At 37.2% G+C, this 21,735-nt stretch overlaps 1 protein-coding gene across 10 annotated transcripts in view; it reads left to right on the top strand.

Annotated features, from left to right (window-relative positions):
* The window catches only part of LOC135209028 (septin-2-like), a 205,222-nt gene extending 183,487 nt beyond the window's left edge, over nucleotides 1-21,735 (top strand). For 9 of the 10 annotated variants that reach the window (XM_064241572.1, XM_064241564.1, XM_064241563.1 and 6 more), the window contains 7 exons: nucleotides 729-821; nucleotides 3,246-3,411; nucleotides 6,512-6,662; nucleotides 14,299-14,464; nucleotides 16,451-16,584; nucleotides 17,209-17,310; nucleotides 18,320-21,735. In XM_064241572.1, coding sequence (XP_064097642.1) covers nucleotides 729-821; nucleotides 3,246-3,411; nucleotides 6,512-6,662; nucleotides 14,299-14,464; nucleotides 16,451-16,584; nucleotides 17,209-17,310; nucleotides 18,320-18,439 — 932 coding nt within the window. In that variant the 3' untranslated portion in view covers nucleotides 18,440-21,735. The remainder of the gene's footprint in view (nucleotides 1-728; nucleotides 822-3,245; nucleotides 3,412-6,511; nucleotides 6,663-14,298; nucleotides 14,465-16,450; nucleotides 16,585-17,208; nucleotides 17,311-18,319) is intronic. The other variant, XM_064241569.1, reaches the window with a different exon arrangement.

The raw sequence follows: 21,735 nt of genomic DNA on the forward strand, positions 1-21,735 counted from the left end.
ATATATATATATATATATATATATATATATATATATATATATATATATATATATATACTATATATATATATATATATATATATATATATATATATATATATATATACGTATCACAATTATTCTTTTACTGCTCTTGCTCATTATGACGTTTATATTTCTCTCTCAAACATTCTACTTTTGATGACAGATCTCTTAGGTACATTTGGCCCGTCGTCTCCCTCAAAGATTCTCCCTCCGGCCCTTGGCTGTAACCCCCTTTCATTCCTTTTACTGAACCTCCATTCATATTCTCTGTCTTCAATCTTAGTGCCCACGCTCTCCTAACAATTGATTCATAGTTCCAAATGCGAGGTTTTCCTCCTGTTCCACCTTTCAAACCTTTTCACTGTCAATTACCGTTTCAGAACTAAATGGCCTTAATTACCCCGGTGCTTGGCATGTACACTAAAAGTCTATAAATCTGTCAATCACTCAAAGATTCTTACAATTAGTTTTAAAGGCTCTGTTGTTAAAATTGATCCTTTTCAAATATTTTAACTAACTTTGGTTAACAACCAAGTAGTGGGTCTATTAAGCTGGTCTCTGAGGGGAAAGACTTTTATATGTTGAGAACTATGTAGAGTTTTTTTATGAACAGTTTTTGACTGGAAGATAATATATGTTTTATACTTATATATTTCCTAGCATTGCTTTTTTTAATTGTATTATTTTCACATCTTTCTATACAGCGATGGTGGAAAAGACGGTCGCCATAGAAAAAAAGACTATAGAAATCGAGGAAAGAGGCGTCAAACTGAGACTGACAGTTGTCGATACTCCAGGTGAGTCAGAGAGAAATTGTAGAGGTTCTTTCTTTGCCAATAGCCTTTATGGCAGCCGCAGGAATCCATCCTCCAGCTGCTGAACCAGAAATGAATATCTATTGCAGCAGATTTCTGCAGCATCATCCACTTCATACACCATGAAAGAACACTTTCCCTGACATGTTCCGCATCATTCGCCTCTGTCTTCACCAGCAGATCCATAAAAATTCCATGGGGGAGGGGGCCACCAATTTTCATATTATACATAAACACACACACACATATATACATATATATTAAATATATATATGAACAAAGTTACAGCCGCGAAGAAAAACTGAAACACTGGAGATGCTAAGTACTTTCGTTTTACTACCAAGACATGTCTTGGTAATAAGACAAAAAAAGTACTTAGCATCTCCAGTGTTTCAATTTCCCTTCGTGGCTATGACTTTATTCGTATGATCATAACGTTTTTTATTTCTTCGTGATTTAAAATCAAACACACACACACTCACTCACAACATATATATATATATATGTGTGTGTGTGTGTGTGTATACATATATGAGTATATATACATACATATATTATCATCATTATGATTCTTGTTATAATTAAATCTTTTCTCAAAATTTCATCATTTCTATAATAGGTTTTTTCCCCTTTTGTAATTTCCTTATTCATGTTATTATTATCTAAATCTTCAATATTATCATTTTATCATTAAAATTCATGAGGGAGCAAGTGCCCAGATGGCCCCGCCCACCACCACCCCACTTGGATCCGCAAGTGTTGTCTTGCACTGACCATCGCTCTGTTCCTGTAGGATGAGGCCTTTCCTCCTCCTCCCCTCCTCCTCCTCCTCCTCCTCCTCCTCATGCCTCCGCCACTCACATAACAAGGCGCTTCCGAGACCTTCCGTTCCTGTCATTCTAACAATTGTGGGTGAAAAATCCTTCACTTTCTAACCGTTTCCCCTTAAAGAGGAGGTTCCAGGCCATTCCTTCGACTGATAACAAGATTGAATATCTTATGAAAGAAAAATTTCCCTTCATCCGCCCCATATTCATATATATAAGAATATCCAGCAGCACCCAGAAACCTGCAACATTTAAAGCATTATTCAACTCCATATTTAGGAACCATTTCCCTTTTTCAACACTTATGAGCTTTCGTCTTAACACTGGTGCCACTCACAAAGCGCAGCAATTCTTTGTTTTTGAAACATGCGCCCTTTTCGTGAATTGTCGAATAACCTCAGAACACTATGATCCATCGATGAACCAAATGATTCGTTTGACGAAAGAACCTTCTAGTACGACGTACGAGAAGCCATCAGAGTGTGCCGAAGCCACGCTTATAAAAAGCAGACCATCACATCTGATTTAAATTTAGCTGACACTCCCTTTAAAGTAGTCCTCTTACGCCGTTCCTAGTTCCTTTGCCACGCTCGGGACGCTCCCCCCGGGAAGTTCCATTCTTTGAACACGTCAAGAACAATCAGCGATTCGTGCATGATCTCTAGAGCGTCGAAACGGCAACCACTCGGCTTGAACTTCTTTCGAAAGACGATGAAGTTGCCGGGAGTCAAATTCAGTATAGGTAAGCGGGTGGATTGGTGTCCTCGCGACTTCCCATCATTTCCTTTAATGAAACTGAAGCTGAGGGGTTACTGTTTTGCCACAGTGCAGATGGTGCTTGAACATGCCACAGAACGGGGGTTCCTGGAAATTGTTCCAATGATGGCAAAAGCACTGGGAGCAGCAGCCAATTATTGATCAAGTACGGTTTCTGCTTTTGAATGGGGTAGTATCGGAACTTATAAATCACGCCTCTTATATTATGCATGCAGTTGCTCTCCATATCTTTATCTTTTTTTCTATAAACCATTGCTTACGAATTCTAAAAAACCGGTCGCTCAAAAATCCCTGTACATATCACAAGCCTTCGCGGACCCTTTCTTCAATTCCGCACCCTTTACAGTTCCCACAATCCTTTATTTTTTTTTTTTTTGTCTCATTTATAACTGTGAACTTCTTCCAGCTTTCATAATAGCTACTTCAGAATTGCAGAAAGTTAACAATTTCCCTGACTATCCTCCATACTATCGTCCATCACTCCATCATCTATTGTTGTCACGTTTAACAAGCATATCATTATTTTGCCAGTATTGCTCAGAGTTCAATGTAACATGTTAAAGAGCAAAACTATGACCTGAGACATAATTAACAGTCGGAAAGAATACTTGTTTCAGACAAGACTAACTGAAAATAGCGATGGTGCTAAAAGTAATCTGTTTATATCTACCTATGATGCCTCCATTTATTGTTGGAGAAGCGTCATTTATCACACCTTGCAAACCAATATTTCTTTATGATTATCAGTTTGACAATGAATAATATATCCTTCTGTTTTTTTCTCTTTCAATCGGTGGGTCAGGCTTCGGAGACGCCGTGAACTGCGAGGAAGGCTGGAAGAGCGTCGAGCGGTACGTCGATGAACAGTTCAACAAATTTTTCCAGGACGAATCTGGACTCAACCGGAAGAACATCCAGGACCACAGAGTGCACTGTTGTCTCTACTTCATTCCGCCTTATGGCCACGGGTGAGTGAAATGGGAGAAGGGAAGGGAGGAAAAGAAGTGGAGGAGAAGGAGGAGGAGGAAGAGGGAGAGGAGGAGGAGATGGAGTGGAGGAGGAGGAGTAGGAGATGGAGGAGGAGGAGGAAGAGATGGAGATGGAGGAGGAGGAGATTGAAGAGGAGGTAGAGTAGGAGATGGAGGAGGAGGAGGAAGAGATGGAGATGGAGGAGGAGAGAGAGGAGGTGGTAGGAGAGGAGGAGGAGGAGGAAGAGATGGAGATGGAGGAGGAAGAGGCAACTACAGGGAGAATGTGAGTTATCAGGACAAAGAGGGGGTTGAATGAGAATAGTTAGGATAAGAATGATAAGCAAACGAGAATAGTTAGGATAAGAATGATAAGCAAACGGAGCAAGACTCCTTCGATAACAGTAATGACGACAGGAAGAAATAGCCGTAGGAAAAGAGGTGAATAAGATGGGAAGGAGAGCAGAGATTAAATACCATGATGAGAATAAGGTTGACAACGAGAAGATGAAGGAAGAGACAGAGCAGGAAAAGAATAATACTCTGCGAGGAGAAAGGGAAGGAAGGATAAATGATAGAAAGAACGATAATGTGTGACTGGAAGAGAGAGACATTGATTCATGAGAAAACTGATTAGGCTTAGGGAGGAAATCCAAGAGGAAAATAGAATGAAGAGAGAGGGAAACGAATGGAAGTGGAGAGGAAATTACGATAAAAGAAATGCGATGGCGGTAAAGGAGAAAGGAAAAACGTTAACGTTGTGAGGAATATCGTAAAAAGGAAAAAGAAGCTGGAAGCAGAAGGAGAGGAAATGAAAATAAAGACTTGCAACAGAATTCTCGGTTGAAATTCGTTCTACGCAGTAGATGGTCACGATGCAGATAATCGTTTTCTCTCTGTAAAGGAAGGGTAGACGGAAAATTGACTGTTATTATATATATATATATATATATATATATATATATATATATACTATATATATATATATATCTATATATATATATATAGATATAGTGGAGAGAGAGAGAGAGAGATTCTGATAATCGATTTCTCTCTGTATAAAGGAAGAGTAGACGGATAATTAACTTATTTCTATATATAAACACACATACACACACACACACACACACACACACACACACACATATATATATATATTATATATATTATATATATATATATATAACTGTATATATATATATATATATATATATATATTATATATATATATATATATATATATATATAGAGAGAGAGAGAGAGAGAGAGAGAGAGAGAGAGAGAGAGAGAGAGAGAGAGAGAGAGAGAGAGAGGGGGGGGGGGGGGATTAATAGCCACCAGTTTGATCGTGAATGTAATATTCATAGAGAGAGAAAAGGTGAGCTGCCTACCTATAAACATGAATGGAAGAGACAGTGAGACTTGAAGGCCAGATTTCTCTGTTTCCCAGTCTGCAGCAGAGGCAGGATCAGTTATAAATGAAAATGTCACGTTTGTCCGACCTTGTCGCTGTGTACTATTTATAAAGAGTAAAAACTGAAATGCCGGCTGCCAAATAGAGACCATAATCTTATTCATGGTATACTCACTCTTCATTAATTGTCCAACATCATTATTAAATAAATGCGTCAATGCAAAGCGTCTTCAAAATCAAAGGAAGTTCTCGTGTGCAGGTCCGCTGGTATGGTGGTTAGGTAGCGTCGTGACGTGCCACTCAGATGTGGCGGATTCGCGTCTCCTCCAGGCCGATGAAAGAATCATAGGCTCAGTATCATGACCAGTTACTAGTGCAGTGTGGGGTCTGCAGAGAGAGGTTGAAAACAACATTCTTGGAAGCTTGAATGTCAAGTCATTGGCCCCTTTGGCGTACTGTTCCATGTGAATAGGTTTCATCTCCTGAAATAATAATAATAATAACAATAATAATATAAATTTTAAATACCAATCATATAAATACAAAGTGGTAGAACCTTGAAATGTGACATGCACCTCATAAAACACAGTCTCCCTTTAGTTTCTGATAAGATGCATGCAAGTATGAAGGGAACGAATCTTCATAGATCAATAACACTTTCACCTAAACCAAATACAGTTAATTCTCCAAGGCTTTCAAACCTTCCTTGGAAATTTCCTTTTAGTCACCGAAAGCCTTTCCAAACCTTGCAAAGATGCAAATTCCTGGAGCTTTATGAGTGTAAATGATTTCCTATAATTAAATGCTTTGATTTTATGGCTAACATTTAGTTGGATTTCGTTAGTAAATTGAAAAACTACAAGAATGTGCCTGCACCACTGAAGAAAATAAACGTGGAACGACTACTACTGCATCGAGGTCTAGACTCTAGACTCCAGAAAGGGCAGTCCTCGGAAATGTTTACAGATTTATTGCGCATTAAATCATGCGGTAACACCAAACATGTTTGTGTGGGGTCCCCTTCCAAAATGGCAACTAAAATGTGTCAAAAGACTGCATTCGGCTACATTTCCTCAGTTGACGGCTGAGGAGGACTGCGATAATGACACTTACCTTTAAAGAATGATCATAGATATCATCATCATCACAGCGAAATGCTTTCTTTTCTATCACGCATGTGCCGATCACGTATAGCTTCTGCCTGATCGCCATTATCATCTTCCAACATGTTTCCCAAGCTTACCTGCATTTTCCTTCATTATTTTAACTGAATCCTGGGCCCAAATTGTTTACTCGGTGTTCGAGAAGGTACTGTTATTATGCAGCATTAGGTTAGCTTGTAATTCACCCCTTAATCTTGCTTATAGGAAAATTTGTTCATCGATATTGCCGGTTTGTATGCTTCAATATCACGCGCTAGACTGTGTATAAAGCAAAAGTATATATATATATATAGTATATATATATATATATATATATCTATATTATATATATAAATATATAGAGATAGATATATAATATATAAATGTAATTAATATATATATATATATATATATAATATATATATATATAAAATGTGTATATGTGTCTATGTAGGTTATAAATGGATCTGAATGTGCATGCAGGTGCGTTTGCATGTTGCCTTGGAAGCGTATTGATGTTTACCTCGAAACTGATTTATTCCAGGCTGCGACAACTCGACGTGGAATTCATGAAGCGGTTGCACCGGAAGGTGAACATCGTGCCTGTCATAGCCAAAGCGGACACCTTAACCAAATCCGAAATTAAGAAGCTCAAGGCCAACATCCTCAATGATATAGAGGAAAATAAAGTTAAGGTTGGTATGGCCTACTGCCACCTTTCAATCGTGGAGAGTCTGTCTTTCTTTCGCCCCACTAGTCAAGTCTTCTTCTTCTTCTTTATTTTAGTAGGAGATCTGGCTTCTTTTACTGGAGCCAATGTACTAGAGCGGCAGCCCGAACCGTTGAGATACAACGAACGAGATACCGACTGTAACCCCTACTGGTATTTAGGAGTAGACTTGTAAACTGTGAAACTGGCCGTCTGCCGAAAATATATGGGTGGCTTACTTAACAAGCACCACTAATTGCTCGTTAGATTTTGGGTCTAGATCCAATATATGAGATACCAGATGAAACTAATATAATATATCTGCAGACTCTACTGATTATAGAATGACCCGTGACAGACATTTTGGAGGGTGGGTTCCCCTGACAGACGCACTGAAAAGGGGGGTAATTGGATCTAGATCCAACTTAGGAGATACCGAGTAAAATTTACACTACAATAGCACTGCACATCCTAGAATACTGTGGTGGTAATGACAGACGTTTTAGTGGGTGGTTACCCCCTGACAGACGCCCCACAGCGAGTGTGGAGGGGGAGAAAGGATCTGCATCCAACATTGGAGATACCAAGTAAAATTTGTACTACAATTGCACTGCACATCCTAGAATGCTGTGATGGTAATGCCAGACATTTTAGTGGGTGGTTACCCCCTGACAGGCACCCCACAACGAGTGGGGAGGGGGAGACAGGATCTGCATCCAACATTGGAGATATAAAGTAAAATTTGTACCACAATAACACTTCATATCCTTGAATGCTGTGATGGTAATGCCAGACATTTTAGTGGGTGGTTACCCTTTCACAGACATAACCTACGATTGAAAGGGAGAGGTGGGACACCTTGAAATATTTCAAAATCTATCATAGGCAATATTAATATTAGAAATATGGTAAGTATCTGAAAATCGTGAGCCTGATATAAAATGTAAAAGGCAAAAAATTCAAGAAATATTGTGATGTTATTTTTTAAAATTCCTATTGAAGTATGGAATATTTCCCTTCATTAATTCCATCACATCTCTATAATACTATGTGTGATACTTCCTAGGCTTGGTCTACTTTCTATAGTTTCACACACACACACACACACACACACACACACACACACACACACACACACACACATATATATATATATATATATATATATATATATATATATGTGTGTGTGTGTGTATTTTATATATATATATATATATATTATTATTTATATTCATATATAAAATATTAGCACTATCCTTTGGTTTGGAGTTGTTACTTCACACAAAGTATTTTATCTGAATGGGAGGGGGTCACAAGTGGCAACAGCTACAAGTATGTGTGCTGAGCCATTTTTGAATAAGTAAACCAGTCTTATGGTGCCAATAATTAAACCAGTCATATGGTGCCACTCTCAGTTCCTCTAAAAAAAGAAATATAAGATAATTATTCTCGCTTTAATAGCGTCTTTGGTCATTTTCTTTTCTTGCCTATAGTTAGGACACTGCAGCCATGTCGAGGTTCGTAGCCTAACGTGTCTTACCATAAATGAATTGTTCTTTAGTTGCTGTTGGTTCGTGTGGATGAAATGATATTTTTATCGGATATGGGAGTTCGATTGATATTAAGACCAAAGTCCCATCATAAAGAGCCGTTTTAACACCCGCACATTCACAGAGATGATGTATTACAACACAAATTATTACTGGAAACGGAAATGTGAATGAATTGTTCAGGATAAGCTAACTATAAAGATTAAAACATTTTCCCCCATTTTATTCCCCCTCCCGAAGTTGACGATCATACAACTTGGAGCTCCTGACTCCCAAATTAAGTTGGCCTATAATATCATGTCAGTTATCTAATAGTCCACTTATTTTCGGCTGCCTCACTCAAATTGATCTGTACACTATCACCAAGTATCAGGTACCATATATATTCAGGGAAGAAAACTCTAAACTAAATAAAAATGATACACAGTTTGATGTTTAAAGCCAGCCGAGTGCGTTTGTCTCTTAACTTCCCGCCGGCACGCACCACAGGCAGCCTATGTAATGTGTTTCAATACATTCTATCGATGCTGGCTTTGACGACCATTATTCGGCTAATTCTCTCCTTAGTAATATTTTTTTATTTATTTGTTCATTATATCCAGTAGACAGGCACTAACATCATATTATATCTTCACGTCTGTTCAATGCATTTACCATTGTTAATATGATTTATAATGCGTCTCCAACAGTCATAAAAATTTGACAACCGAATGTGCAAATATGTCAGCTTTGTGCAAGGCATAGGGCGTCAATCACTGGAGTAGCGATCTCCCTGCCGAGAGTGACTTCGGAATGCCATATTGAAAGGTCTCGGTCCAGCTCTTAGTACTATATTTTATTACTATTACTTTTTTAATTATTATTATTATTATTATTATTATTATTATTATTATTATTATTATTATTATTATTCGACCCAATTTCACAGAGAAAAATTACCTTACGAAAACACACCTAAGCACTCCAACCATTGTGGTCAGGCCTAAGCATCTGCTCTTGGATCTAAGCAGTGTCAATCATAAATGGTTCCTGTGTAAATACAGGACTTTCTTTGCATATGGTAGCGAAGCACTAACTAAACAGTAATGTACAATCACTTACCACCAACACTCACAATGCACTTACTCAGTAAGCACTCATACTTGCATACATTCACTATACACACACACACACACACACACTTAACATACACTCACACACACTCTCAATAACACAAAACACTCTGAATACCCAACACTCACTAGGCACTCACTATATACTAAATCTAAACACTTGAAATACTAAATTTACTAAATATTCATTATACCCCAAACACTCAGTAAACATTCATTAAACACTCACTTAATCCTAAACATTAATTAAACACTAAACATTCACTAAACCCCAAGCACTCATTAAATACTAGCTTACCAAACCCTAAATACTTATTAAATACTAAACAGTGAATGAACATCCACTCATTAAAAACTTAATAAACACTTACATACTAAACATTTGCTAAACACTAACATTCACAACACATTCACTAAACGCTCACTTAAAATTCGCAAAACTTTCACTAAAACCCTAAACACTCACTGAATACTTACACACTAAATATTCACTAAACACTACCATTCACAAGACATTCACTAAACGTTCACTTAACATTCACAAAACATTTACTAAAACCCTTAAGACAAAACATTCACTGAATACTTACACAATAAACATTCAATAACATTCACAAAACATTCACTAAACCCTAAAGACTCAGTAAACATTCACTGAAAACTGACACATTAAACAGTCACTAAACCCTAAACATTCATCAAACACTTACTCATAAACATTCACTAAACGCATACTCACTAAACCCTAATAATTCGCTGAACACTGACTCATTAAACATTAACAATAGAAAAAATTGACAATCGCACTAATTTTTCATTTCTCTTGTTTTCTTTACATTTATGCAAGGCGATTATTATTATTTTTTTTTTGGTCTAGTTTTCTCTTGTATTTATACATAATCTTCTTGGGAGAATGGAAATGTTCGAAATAACTTGGTGTGTAGAGAAATTGTTTGAAAAACAGGGATCTTCTGTGTCCTTTCTCAGCCAGGTGTATTATGTCTGACGAATTTTACACCAGCCGAAAAAAATCGACTATAGTAACAACAATATTCAATCATAAAACTGATAATACAAAAATGTATCCATGATTTCATTAGCATGAAAGTCAGTTGAAACCAAAAGAAGGTAGTCCTGCTTCGATAAAACAAACCGAGTAGGCTGTAGCACAATTATTACGATCTGTACCCTGACTATAGCGTATATATTACATATGTATTACTATCTATTTAATGGGTGCGTAACTATTTAACAAATGTTATGTACATAGACATTTTACAGCAATAACTCTAATAATGATAAGAACTTATATGCTACTTTATAGTGTCAGTCTTCCAACCACCGCTACATTAATTTTCATATCGTAAACAAAGCTAAAGCGAGTAGGGGAGACCGGGGCTAGTTGGCACACATTTTACAATTTTGGTTATTGCGAATATAAAATAAACTTTTTGCAAAATTCTTACCATCATTGAAAAATATTAACATTCGTCTTTATCATAGAGCAAAATAATTGTTGTTTGCTTTCAACATAAGATAACAATAAGCTTTAGAAAAAAATAACTTTTCGTGCCACTTGCCCCACGGGGTAAGTTGGCACACATTATGGGGTAAGTTTGCACATTGATAATTAAAAGAAAATTACTACATTGCATTTAAATCAAATAGCAAAAATACCCTCTGAATTTCCAAGATACAAAATATAAGGCATTAGTATTACTTCAGATCATCATCTAGTTGTAATTGTGGTAGGTGTGAAATAAATCCTCGTCATAGTCTTCATGCTCCCACATGTTACATGCCCTGCACTGGACCCACACGTCTCCTAGCTTACCAGGAGCTTTCTTCTGGATCAACAAGAGCAGTTCTTAAACTCTGTATTACGCTGATGACTGATCTGAAGCCCATGTGTCTTTTCGGACATCTCTCAATCTGTTACATAACCACCCGTAAAATCAAAATCTTGAAATAGTCTGTAATTCAAAGTTGAAATTCCATCAATCCTAAACCAATTGAAAACATCAGAATAAGTGACAGCTAGAGGTAAAGCCGAGGAAACTTTACCAGGAATGTCACAGATGGGCATACTTGATCCTGGATTACCAGTCATCCACGAATCACATGCCCTGTTAACACATTTCTTCAGATGTCTATAAACACTAAAATCCAGGGGCTGCAACTTGTGAGAACAATGTGGAGGAAATGATAGGACACTAATCTCATTATCCTTCCAAAAATCCAGAAACAAAACGTAAATTATATAAATAAATAGGCTTACTATTGTTATCAAATAACGTGTGCCAACTTGCCCCATTTATTTTGAGCCAACTTGCCCATCCCTACCATTTGGTACAAAAACCATAAGGAAAACTATGCTATCATTGAAAACTAATCTTTATGAATGTATAGATGTTATAGCAAATAACAGAAAGATTAAAATATTTACTTACTACCATCAAAATAAAAAATTGTCTCATAAATTCGAGCTCCTACGTTCTATCTCTATAGAATTTTGCTGGTAATTGAGGAACCACGTGGCAATTACACAGTATATGTATTAGAGTCATCCTATTGGTAAACTTAAAGTCAGTGTTGAGTATGCCAACTTACCCCTGTAGCCAACTAGCCCTGGGCTCCCCTACTATAATTGAAGTCAGTTGCTTGCTTGACAAAATAATAATATGACTGAATTATTATGGGCCTACAGATGACTGTTATTTATATGAAACAAATAAATTATTTTTGTGTTAGATCAGCCATCGTCAACCGGGGTTCCGTGAACGATCGCCAGGTGTTCCGTAAGAATTCATGTTTTATTTAATTATTTGTTATTTATAAGTATATATTTTTCGTTGAACATGGCGTGAGAAATCGTAGTCCTATAATTAATTTTATCATAACATATCGTGAAAGATTTTTTCCCTCTGTTTCACTAAAGGTAATTAATACAAATGCTTACATATTATCATTTTGTCAAGCAAGCAACTGACTTCAATTATAGTAGGGGAGCCCAGGGCTAGTTGGCTACAGGGGTAAGTTGGCATACTCAACATGACTTTAAAGTTTACCAATAGGATGTATATGTATATATATGTATACATATATATATATATATATAGATATATGTATATATATTAGTATATATATATATATATATATATATATTATATAATCGTGTGTGTGTGTGTGTGTGTGTGTGTATTGGGGTTCCTTGGGATGAGGAAAATTGTCTCAGGGGTTCCTCAAAGTGTCAAAGATTGGGAAACACTGTGTTAGATAAATACAAAGGATATAGAAAGGATAAAAATCTTTATTAAATATCTGCATCCAACATTGGTATCTCCAATGTTGGATGCAGTTCCTGTCTCCCCCTCCCCCCCACTCATTGTGGGGTGTCTGTCAGGGGGTAACCACCCACTAATATGTCTGGTATTACCATCACAGCATTCTAGGATGTGCAAGTGCTATTGTAGTACAAATTTTACTTGGTGTCTCCGATGTTGAATGGAGATCCTGTCTCCCTCTCCCCTTCCCCCTTGCCCCCCAACTCGTTGTGGGGTGTCTCTCAGGGGGTAACTACCCACTAAAATGTCTGCTATTACCACCACAGTACTCTAGGATGTGCAGAACTATTGTAGTCCAGATTTTACTTGGTATCTCCATGTTAGATGCAGATCCTGTCTCCACCTCCCCCTCCCCACTCGTTGTGGGGTGCCTGTCAGGGGGTAACCACCCACTAAAATGTCTGGCATTACCATCACAGCATTCTAGGATGTGCAGTGCAATTGTAGTACAAATTTTACTTGGTATCTCCAATGTTGGATGCAGATCCTTTCTCCCCCTCCCCACTCGCTGTGGGGCGTCTGTCAGGGGGTAACCACCCACTAAAACGTCTGTCATTACCACCACAGTATTCTAGGATGTGCAGTGCTATTGTAGTGTAAATTTTACTCGGTATCTCCTAAGTTGGATCTAGATCCAATTAACACCCCCTTTTCAGTGCGTCTGTCAGGGGAACCCACCCTCCAAAATGTCTGTCACGGGTCATTCTATAATCAGTAGAGTCTGTAGATATATTATAAATTAGTTTCATCTGGTATCTCATATATTGGATCTAGACCCAAAATCTAACGAGCAATTAGTGGTGCTTGTTAAGTAAGCCACCCATATATTTTCGGCAGACGGTCAGTTTCACAGTTTACAAGTCTACTCCTAAATACCGGTAGGGGTTACAGTCGGTATCTCGTTCGTTGTATCTCAATGGTCCGGGCTGCCGGTCTATACTCCCCTGCAAAATCACATCAGAAATACAAAGATTAGTCTTGCTAACTTTTATTTGTGGTCGAATATTAGTTTATTAAAATCGTATGTGTTAGTAGTAAAGTCGTCTCCAGAGGAATATCAGACTTCTTCTCTCACTTTTAAATCCAGCCAATCTGATATGACGTCAAAACAGCGGATTCAAGCCAACCCTCTTAACTTGGTGTATTACTTTTAATGACTTGAGAAATCAATTCATGTCAGACATCAAGATTGCATACATTGCATAGTGAAAATAATCATATCCTTATTTTGATCTTACAACAGGATACTCCTGATTTTTTGTTCTAAGCAAAGATATTGAGAAATTCTTCCATTTTAATCTTACATTTGAAGCATTTTCTGTTCAGACTTTTGATGACTAACCTCACATACTCGATTCCTTCTCAAGACGAAGGCTTTGGTGCAGTTTTAGAGAATTGTGTCTGATACGGAGCAAAATCATGTAAATGTCTTCGTAATATTAATGAGACATATAAATCGGTGGTAAGGCTAATAAATAGCAGGGAAGCATGATACTCGTGCTGGTATTTTTGACACATCATCTTAAAGTTACTTAAATGAACAAACTTGTCAAATAAGAGAGATCAGCTCAATGATTGACTCGATTAGGAATATAGCGTTTTGTTTTCCCCAACAGATTTACCAGTTTCCCGAATGTGATTCAGACGAGGACGAAGATTTCAAGCAACAAGACCGCGAGCTGAAGGCCTCGATACCCTTTGCTGTGATAGGCTCAAACTGCATCATAGAAGTCGCTGGGAAGAAGATGAGAGGGCGGCAGTACCCATGGGGCATTGTTGAAGGTCAGTTGTGCCGACGATGGTCTGTCTCTTTCTGTGATTATGTCGCCGAGGTTGGGGCTGGATCGTGTCTTTCGAGCTAGATGTTCAGTATGATGATCATTTTCGAAGAGTTGCCAAATCCTGATATAAATTAGATGGATTATGTTTAGAAAATGCTTTCGTTGGTGGTAATATAATTAGCTTTAGTTTTATGGTAGTTTCAACGCATTGTGATTTTTAATTTATTCCCTATGTTAAACAAGATTTTTATAATTGGGTAAAATAAAAACAGATTTTACAACAAAATTTGAAAATGGAAAAATAATTTTTTTTTCATTATTTCAGTATGTTGTTTTGTAAAGTGAAGAAGAATTTACTCTGTACTCATTTTATTCAGTAAAAAAGGATCCTGTTTGTAAAATATTATTTCACTCACTTAAGGACTGCACTCTACTGAGCTGAGATCGTATCAATTTTTTCAGTTTTGTTGTCGCAAAACAGTATTATTTTGGTTTTATCGAAAATGGCAAAGAATGGCAACTGTCATCGGAAATGGAGTGGCTTTTCTGTGCAATGAATGATGAGAACTTCAGACATCCTAATAAACTGTCTAATTAGATCTGTGATTCTGTAACTGTATAGATATCAGTATTGAATATTTATCAGGCCTGTACCGAGAGGAGGGGGTTCAAACGAACAAAAAAAATCTGGAAGTCGATATTTCTGCGACTATCCTTTTCATTGAACTGTACTTACAAAGTAATAAATAACAATCTTTTGCTTTCTTGGGATTTTTTTTTTAATTTTGTTATTAAACATTAACATAATTCTTTAGTAGTAGGAAATACAAGAGTGATAATAGGAATACGATATAGGCCACCATATGAAATACCTATATATGCAATGATATTTATAGAAGAAAAGGTCCAGTTTGGGAAAAAAAAAAAACCGCTCGTCCCCCCCCCCCCCCCCCACCCCCCCCCCCCCCCACACCTCTAAAAACTCTGGGTACGTGCCAGTTTATTGGCAGTCATTTTTCAAGTAATTTTATGCACCTAAAAGAGTAGTATGCAAATGGCTACTTTTAACAAGTACGTAGTTAAATTTTTCATATCAGTATATGATTAATATAATGAGCTTCTTGGCGGTACTTTAGTAAAGCTGTTATCACGTTGATGTCAAGATGGCGCTAAATGTGAATTCATACTAGTATTTCAGTAATTAAACAGATTCATTATCATTAATATTTGACTTTCATGTATTTTGTATGGTGCTTATACGTTGCATGGAACCAGTGGTTATTCAGCAACGGGACCAACGGCTTTACGTGACTTCCGAACCACGTCGAGAGTGAACTTCTATCACCAGAAATACACATCTCTCACTCCTCAACGGAATGGCCGAGAATCGAACCCGCGACCACCGAGGTGGAACGCTAATACCATATCAACTACGCCGCTGAGGCTCTTGACTCTCATGTGTTTTATTTGACAGTCAAGGTTACTGCTTTAACACTCATGGACGCCACAGGCAGTGGCGGATGTAAGGCGGGGGGGGGGGGGGGGGGGGGTGGCGCCACTAGGTCACTTGCCGGCCCCTTTTTGGATATGAATAATAGAACATTGTTGTCTTAGTTTCAATAAATCATTATTAGTAGGAAATTTTTTTTAGTTAATGATTATTTTAACAACAAAAACAACACACCAACAACTACTACTGTTTGTGTATGTGTGTGCATACGTATATAAATATAGATATATATATATGTACCGTATGTGTGTACATGTTACACACACACACACACACACACACACACATATATATATATATATATATATATATATATATATATATATATATATATATGTGTGTGTGTGTGTGTGTGTGTGTGTGTGTGTGTGTGTGTGTGAGATAATCCTAAGTAGTCCCCGCCCCCGCAAAGAAAGACTTCTAGATCCGCCACTGGTCGCAGGAACGTCTCTCCTAAGCCTTCTTCTTTCTTTCCAGTGGAGAACTCTGCGCACTGCGACTTCGTGAAACTTCGCACGATGCTCATCTCAACGCACATGCAGGACATGAAAGAAGTCACACAAGATATCCATTACGAAAACTTCCGTGCTCAGTGCATCTCGCAAATGCAGGTCAGAGTATACATGATTTGTGTTGCTCGAAATGTTGGCTATTCAGCAAATGTTTACGTATGATTTAAGTCACTGTTCTATGTGGTAAGAAAATTACATGGTTGGGTGTGAAGCGTTAGACTATGGCGAAGTACAAAACAGGCAATTATGGTAGCGTTGTCGTCTGCAAGCGACGCGGTTAAAAGAAATTTCTCGCTGTGATTTAGCAGCTGCCGGAAGAAAGCACAATAATTCTAGGTTTCCCTCTTCCTCAGAATACCACTTTTACTTTTTAGTCATGTATAGGAAGTATACAAAATTCAGTGAAAATGTGAGCTGCCACACCAGATCCATGTACTGTATTGCTTGTTATGGTGTCAATGTTATGATATTGATAGTTTGATAGTCTTCATTTTTTTTTTACATTCTTTGTGGATCTATCTCTTGAGATATGTGACTGAATATAATTTTCAAGCATATGTATTTTCTTCGTCGTTTGCAAAGTTCCTTTATAAACGACTGCTGGAAGAATAGAATAAGGATAGAAAAACTCCGTGTAGAGATTAGAACAAATCTGATACAACTGAACCGGGTTGCGGAGTGTGTAACCAATTTGCTTATCTGCTCTTTTCTTCTGAATTTCAGCAGGTAGCAATGAAAGAGAGAAACAAATTGAAACGAGAGAGCGCAGCCAATTTCGACCACGTCGGAGATGCTGATAAATTGTTACAACAAAAAGATGAGGAGGTAAAGTTTATGTTATACACACACACACACACACACACACACACACACACACACACACACACATATATATATATATATATATATATATATATATATATATATATATATATAATCACAAAAAGGTAAAAACGTGATGATTATACGAACAAAGTTACAGCCACGAAGGAGAAAGTGAAACGATTGAGATGGTAAGCGCTTTCGTCTTATTACCAAGACATGGTTACAGCAATGTCTTGCTAATGAGACAAAATCACTTAGCATCTCAATTGTTTCATATATATATATATATATATATATATATATATATATATATATATATATATATATATACATATGTATATATATAATGGCTTTGGTTTTGTTGCGCTACATTCTTATATGTCAGTAAATAGGTAATCTTCCATTTTGTTTCCATAAAAGATTTCTTCCCTTGTTTTCTCTATGAAATTTATTGTTCCCTCTCTTTGGCTCTTTCGTGTTGTCATGAACCCTCTAGTTTTTGAGCCCTCGGCCGAAATTGTTGTGTCCTCCATTGAAATTATATGACCACGAAAATAAAAATTTCTTTTCTCCCTTATGCCTTCGTTTCCATCCAAAATGTGCTTATTAACGGCCATCCCTTTTCTCCAAACAAAATGCTTTAATTCTAACTTTCATTTCCATATCTGCATTTTAATAAGTCAGATATTTCGTTTTTCATTTTTATGCTTGTGGAGTATTCAAAGCAACTTGTATGGTCGAAAATAACAATTCTTTCGTCCTTATTTGTTATGGTAAAAGGCGATATTGTTTTGGTCAAAGGTAGTTCATAATCGAAAAGTTTCATGTCCTCATAATCTCTTGAACGAATGTTTATTGTTTTTTTATTGTATCTGTAGTGTAATTGATGATTCATGTATTAGAATATACCTACTTTCAAAGTCATGATCCATTGTTGTACCTGTACTTTGTTTGACAGTTTTGTTTCTGTGCATTGAACTTAAAATGACTTGCACACTATTGTCCTCAGATCCGACGGATGCAGGAAATGCTCAGCCAGATGCAGGAGAAGCTGAAGGAATCAGGGAAGGACCAGGCCTCGGCTCTTGGCCTCGAACCAGGCAAGCGGGACTCGGTGGTCAACGTTTGATGTCGCACCACCCGAGGAATCAATCAAGTGTTCTTTCTACCAGTGTACATGTTCGGTGTGTGATGTGGTGTCAATCACAGATATCCTTGTGGACCATAACTTTAAACCCGGTGCTTTATTAGTGACATTGCCAGTAATGTATTATCATCATCATCATTATTATTTCATTTTTTTTTCTTTTTCCTTTTCTTTGGAAACCTTCCATTAGGTGTGAACTAACACAACGGAATATATCTCCGCGAATCTTTGTGAATAGGCAGTCACTGACAAACGTTTCCACGTTCATGTGCTGAAAAGTGTGGTGTATTTATATAGATAATGTGGTGAAATTCAAGAAATGCTTCAGTGAGACCTAATGATGCCTGTATAATGATAAACCTCGTCTCATCGTGCACATATCACACTTGATATACCAGTGCTCATTCCATCATCCATGCTCCTTTTTTAATTTCATGAAAGTTCCAGCGTTTTATCACCGCACAACTGTATATCATAGGGAGGCTTTCTGAGTGACTACTTTTTGTTATCTATGTAGACAATTTCGGAAGCCTTGCGTACTACAGGGAAGTGTTGGCCTCTCTGTTTGTAATATCGAAGTGTTGGGTAATTGCTCAAATTTGCTTTGATGTTGTGAGCTCCATCCTCCCACCTTGGTTTTTCTTCTTCTTGTACTGTGGGCATCATAGCTGTGCTCCCAGGGTATGCGGTCTTCCCTCCTGGGCTTATGAAACCTACACCTTCGTTGTCAGTACCACATGCTTTGAGTTTTGGAGTTTGACCATTGGGAATTTACAGACTCACCCTTGGGCTTTTTGGGCATTAAAAGTGACATATCGATGGACTTATGATAAATAATTCACCCTTGAGCTAAGTCTCAGCCTTGGATTTTTTTTATAATCCCCACATGGGCAGTCTAACCTTCGGGCTTCAGGGGCTTAGCGTTAGTCTTTTACGACCTCTCCCTTTGTAGAATTTAAGATCTCACTGTGTTCTGAGCTTTTAAAGACCCTTCTAGGGCTGGCAAGGACTCTAAGACCTCGCCAATTACCTTTTAAAACCTCATGAGAGTGCTTGTCAAGAACTCACCTTAGGGCTTGTAACCCTTAAACGTTTGTGTGCAAGTGTGTACGTATGCGTTGTGTAATTGGTGTTGGAAGCTTGGTCTATGAAAACGAATTGCATGTTGGACATTGTACGTGTTTTGAATAAGAGGTTCAGTTGTTTCAATATTTTCTTTCTGTCACACGCCATTGGAGGTTTGATTAGATTAAGCTGGCCTTATTCCAGCACGGGACCTTGCTTGAAGGATGCCCACAGGTGTGACTAAGGTGTGAAAGGGGATATGAGGCTTGGTGTTGGTCTCCGAACTTTGGTTGGTCACAGAAATGAAACATGCAGTTAATTATACGAAACTGAATCTTTGTCTTTTAATATATTTGCATACGGCTACATTTGTCAGATTGCCGATGTTCTTATACCAGATTTTCATGACGCTATATTATCAATATTTCGATCTTTGATTTTTTTTTCAAAATTCTTAACCCTTTTCAGAGACAGACGTCATTTTGTAAGGCTCTGTTATTTATCAAAAACGTTTATTAACCATTCGTTAAAACATCTTAAATGATGTTTTGTCATATTTGTTTTAGTGTGTCCTTAATTATTGTAGTGTATCAGTTGAACCTTCAAGTTTTATAGTTATGGAAATATGCAGCAATTAATTCTATTTTTTGACTCAAGCAAAAATGCGTAAACAAGCCCTTTACCGCGTAAAAAAATTCAATATCGATCGGTGTATATATATATATATATAATCATAAGAAAACCGTAAGCATAACCGATAAAGTTTCCTACAATTTACTGCATCTAAAGAAGCATTTCATCAGAATCACAAATTCCATGACATTTTATTGCCGATATTTTCGTTGAAGAACATCAAACATATTTTCTGCACAAACAAAACTGACGCCAGAATGTTGTCATTGGCACAGACTATTTCATTTTCTATTATGGATATAACTTATGGCCGTTGTTAAATAACACTTTGAAATACTCAAAGAAAGACTGACTAGGAACTCTGATGTTATCTTTCAATGGACAGGAAAAAGTTAACGCAAATCAGTGTACGCATTAATCAGTGGTTGATAAAAAGGTTTTGTTTATTAACAAACTTATGTTTGTTAATCTCTACAAACAAGGCAGTCATCTTTAAAAAATAACACAGCATTTCCTATTTAACATTTGGCATCTTTATGGAGAAATTTGAATTTTGTTTCTCTTAAATGCTACTTGTTTAAAATTTACTGTAAATGGATAATTGTTTTTTTTACACCAGTCCCAAAAATTTTGTATAAATGTAGCCTACTAATTATTTCATCGTGAGAGAAATGACAAAAATGAGTCATTTAATATGAATATGGCTAAATAAGTTTATCCCTTCATATAATGTAGAATGTACTCTGGAGAATTGCTAATTTATGGCCAACTGGAAAAAAAATCTATATGTATATCTTATTTTTGTAGGTCAAAAGACTGGAATTGAAATATTATCAACCAGGCAATTACATGCCCATTATGAAAGCCGAAAATACAGGAAATGTTCATTGAGCAAGAGACAGAGCTCTGATACACGACAAGATCTAGAGTAAAGAGAGTGGAGGCATGTCAAATTGATTTACAATAAATATTCCTGTTCAGCACTAATTCACCTCTCTTTTATATCAAAATAAAAGAAAACAAAGCCCTTGGGATCTGAAGTACGCAGAAGGCCTGTGGTAACAACGGAGTCAGAGGTGGAGGGAGGAGGTCTGTGAAAGTCAGAAACATGTATTTTTGAAAATCAGAATAAGTGAGATTAGTTCTATGGTAACTAGAAAGCAAGTAAAGGAAGAAGTCAAGAAAGGCGTTGCGTGTGTATATGTGTATGCAGTATTATGTAGCAAATATAACAGGTCATGTTTCAGAAGGTCGTTATTACAATATGTACTTGGAGTCAGTGATTCACAATGCCAAAATCTATAAGAAAGGGAGGAGGGGAACCATGGTGTGGTAGAAGGGGAAGCCTTAGGAGAATGAGAGGTAGACTAGCCCCTGAGTAAACAGGAAAAAACTATGACGCGAGAGATTTTAAAGCTGTTTGACTATGAAAGCCTGAGATTCAAGACTTGAGGGCACTGACATGATCATATTATGAGAAATGAAGCAGTTGTTGAAAACCCTGGTGTCTAAGGCTGAAAACAGATTAGAATGGTTCTGGCAAGTGATGAAATGGAGAGAGGGCCAGTCTATGGGAAAAG

Source organism: Macrobrachium nipponense, chromosome 37 (assembly GCF_015104395.2).
Source record: "Macrobrachium nipponense isolate FS-2020 chromosome 37, ASM1510439v2, whole genome shotgun sequence".
In the NCBI taxonomy this organism is placed as follows: Eukaryota; Metazoa; Arthropoda; class Malacostraca; order Decapoda; family Palaemonidae; genus Macrobrachium; species Macrobrachium nipponense.